A 3,937-nucleotide genomic window follows, 5' to 3' on the forward strand; every position below is an offset into this window, starting at 1 on the left:
TCTTTCGATTTATAAATCGTGTGCACGACTTAGCAAATCGAGGGAACGAATTAGTAAATCGTGCGCACAATTTATAAATCGAGGGAACGAAATAGTAAATCGTGCGCACGATTTAGCCTACTACTTTTTTCCTGCATGCCATGTGCAGGGCTCCGTATGATTTTACAAATTTTACAGAATTCAAAAACAGTTCTTCTGTACAATATTATTTTGGAAATCTATAGTAAAACTTGCCATGTTTTTACAGTTCAGGAATACAGTCTTGAAATCTGTATAATGTAATTGCAGTTTTTTTTTTCAGGTATCTAAATTTTGATTTAGAGTGATGAAAAAAAATCAGCTTCTCAATATTATTTTCAAGTAAAATGTTAATAATAAATAATTATAAATATTATATATAAATATTATAATATTCTTTTCAAGTGAAATGTGTCCTGTTAAAAAAAATTATATTATAGACCCTTTAAAGAATACCTTTTGAAGCTCATTAGACTGCATTGTTATCAGATTGCATTTTACAATACAGAAATTCATATTATTTCTGACCTTTTCCCTCTCAAATTTATCTAACCTGATGATGACCCTCTTGTAAAATATTGTTGTTGGTTTGTTTTTACTTGTTTACCTGTTGTCTTCTGGTGTACAGTAGATCATTAGGAGATCCGCATACTTTATGCTCCACACAGTAATTAATAAATAATCATGAAGTCTAATGTGTTAAAGCTTCTGGCCGCTTACCACATTAGTCTTCATATTTATCTACATTTGAAGCATAAATTGTGCAAGCCTCCATTTGTTCTTATGGTTGGTGACATTATTGGACTCGGCACCTTACGGAAAACTATTTGATGTGCATGTGTTCAGAACAGAACATGTTCAGCACTGCTTTAACATACCTTTACTTCAACGCAATTAAAAATGTCAAATGTAATTAAAACCAATTACTGGTGCATGCATGCAAATTGTACAAAAATGCAAATACAAACCTGTGGCTATAAACTGATTTTGTGTTCACAACATATATGTCATTTTTTACTGTATAAAGCATTGTTTGTGTGTAATTCTTTAGGCCTTAGGAAATCATGAATTTGACAACGGAGTGGACGGCCTCCTGAAACCTTTCCTTCAGGAAGTGAACTGCACTGTTCTTAGCGCAAATATTAAAGCCGATCAAACGACTGCTCAGTTCAGCATCTACTATTTCCCATATAAGATCTTCACTGTTAACTCAGAGAAAGTAGGTGTTGTTGGCTACACGTCTGTGGAGACCCCTGCTTTGTCTCTACCGGGTAAGATACTCTATTACACTCATTATAGCCAGGCTAGGCTTACACATAATCTTGCAAATCACATTCTTAAGAACTTCTTAATTTCCCCATGCTTTAAGAAGGAGAAAGGCATGTTTTCAAAAACCAGCATGTAGACTGTTTGCTATTAAGTATATAGGTGAAATGTGTCATTTTAAGTGTCTCTTCTTGTTAAAGTAGGCTAGCTATTTTCAAATGTAATACTGTAAAGCTGATTGCAGAGTTTGTGCAAACATCCACATCGCTATGATCATATGCTTTCTTAACTGCTGTTGTCACAGCTTTCATTTTTGTTGTATGTTTATTTTGTTATTGAGAGGAAAGCGCACAGCACACTTTTTTCGCCCTAAGTGAAGAATGATGTAGCATTGATGTAGCAACAGTTTGTCCTTTGTAAAGTTAAAGATGGAAGTCTGAAGGAACGCACAGACAGTCTCTCTTTGAGTTACGACAGTCATTTGGCACAGATGGCAATTGTAGTCGACTGACAGCGACATATGGATGGAGTAGAACATCCGACTAGGCCAGCTTAAAAGCCCTGATCACTTCCAAGGGTGAGAAGGGAAACAAAAGTATGAATGGTTACACTTTATTTTGATAGACATTCTACTAACTATAAGTAACTATGTCAACTAACCCTCATTAATTTGCAACTACATTAGGGCTAGGGTTAGTAGAATAAGTTGACAATAAGTAGTCAGTAGAATGTCTATTGGGGACCATCTAAATTTAAATTAAGCAGACTGTCTGCTAATACTCAAGTGACTGGAAGTTGTCATGAAGTTGCAAAGTTACTTAAATAAAGTGTTATCAGACTAACATTAGCGTAGATGCCTTTCTTCATGAATTTTAAAGGGGTAGTTCACCCAAAAATGAAAATTCTGTCATTTATTACTCATGTCGTTCCAAACCCGTAAGACCTTCGCTCATCTTCGAAACACAAATTAAGATATTTTTGATGAAATCCGAGAGTGATTAAATATACATCATGTTTTCAGACCTGACTAATGCCGCACAACTATGAGTTGAGGAAAAAAAGATGAGTCTTCACCTTTATTTGTGTAGTGCTTTTTATTGACTACCGACTTTGTCAAAGCAACTTCACAGTGAACAGGAAAACAGCAGAATCAATGATAGAAACTCAACGATGGAGACAGGTCAGATTCAGCTCTAAATGAAAACACTGTCATTGTTCAGATCAAGTTAGATCAGTGCTGATTCAGTTCAAATCAATAACTGTGAATTTCATCAAGTTTTGAAGCGAGTTCAGCTCAGCTGTAAGCAGTTCTACAAAGGGCAGCAATGTTGTTATTCATTTTAAAGTTCAAGTTTAGACTGAAATGGTCCTGAAACCCCCTATTTCCACATGGTTTAGCTCTCACCACTTTTTTTTTTTTTTTTAAAGCGAGAACAGCTAGGTGTGGTATACTTGAGGTTTAGTGGAGGGGTGACAAACAGCAGAGGAGCAGCAACACGACAATGGCTTCTAATCCAGTCAGTTTTATTTCACTTTCATCGAGTTCAAAGCATCAAAGCTTCCCACAACCGCATGCTGCAGTTCACTATTGCACGCGACAAAAGGAACAAACACCACATGGTTATGTAAGCTCACAATGCATCACGCAAACACACACATATGCTGTGATCTCTATACACAAATAAATGCACAGCTGTTTGCATTTGTACTCTATATATGGAAAATATATGTATTCACAAAAATAAACCATTTGATTAGTTATAGCTACTCAAGGAGCTCTAAAGACAGTTTGAATGGATTGCATTTGTGTCAAAGGTTCTGTGTCTATAGAAGAGAATTTCAGCCATGCCTAAAAATGTAATCGTTACATACATTAATGGATGCTAACATTGTCTTGGGCAGCACAAACTTTTCTGTTGACGTCTCAGAAAATGTAGTTTAGGTTGACACATGTTGAAATGAGTTTGTAAGCATCCTGAGAAGTAGCCAATGTATAGACAATAAAATGGCGCTGATGTGATCATATTTTTTGGATCTAGTAAGCACTCTAGCTGTTGCATTTGGAAACAACTGCTGCAGTTTGTCTCCCTAAAATGGAAATAGTGGGAAAATACCATAGACTGTAAAAAAAGATGGACGACGCGTCTCCACTTCCTTCCACTATAGAAAAGTGAAGCCAAAGCATCTCAGTATAGCCGCTGCCATCTTGAGTAAATGACGTCATTTGGAGCCAGAGTCTGCGCAGTAGAGATTCGTTTGGAGCCAGAGTCTGCGCAGTAGTGTCGTGAGGTGGAGCCGCGGTATCAAACTCCCGCAGACCCAATCAACCATAACGACACGACCGTTTTTGTAGCATCAAATTACTAGCTAAAATCAAACTTATTACAAAAACGAACAATTAACAACTACCTTAAATGACCAAAACCGTCTTTCGGAAAATTGCATTGGAAGTGTAATTAATTTTTTTATTTTGACTGAAGTACCAATCGTTTACATGGAGAGGGCGGGGTTTATGGCCTGTACTGCAGCCAACCACCAGGGGGCGATCAAAGAGCCCGATGCTTCACTTTTCAGGACGTGTGAGGCACACCTGGAAAATACTGACAAACATGGAAACTGTCAAGTTATCTTGTGGGGACATTATATAAATATT

General features: G+C 36.8%; 1 protein-coding gene across 1 annotated transcript in view; it reads left to right on the plus strand.

The window, feature by feature from the left end:
• The window catches only part of nt5e (5'-nucleotidase, ecto (CD73)), a 21,760-nt gene that overhangs the window by 7,604 nt on the left and 10,219 nt on the right, over positions 1–3,937 (plus strand). Inside the window, exon 2 of the mRNA XM_016556080.1 lies at positions 1,070–1,289. Within this exon, the coding sequence (XP_016411566.1) occupies positions 1,070–1,289 (220 nt within the window). The remainder of the gene's footprint in view (positions 1–1,069; positions 1,290–3,937) is intronic.

Source organism: Sinocyclocheilus rhinocerous, unplaced genomic scaffold (assembly GCF_001515625.1).
Source record: "Sinocyclocheilus rhinocerous isolate Xijiao unplaced genomic scaffold, SAMN03320098_v1.1 scaffold617, whole genome shotgun sequence".
NCBI classification, from domain to species: domain Eukaryota; kingdom Metazoa; phylum Chordata; class Actinopteri; order Cypriniformes; family Cyprinidae; genus Sinocyclocheilus; species Sinocyclocheilus rhinocerous.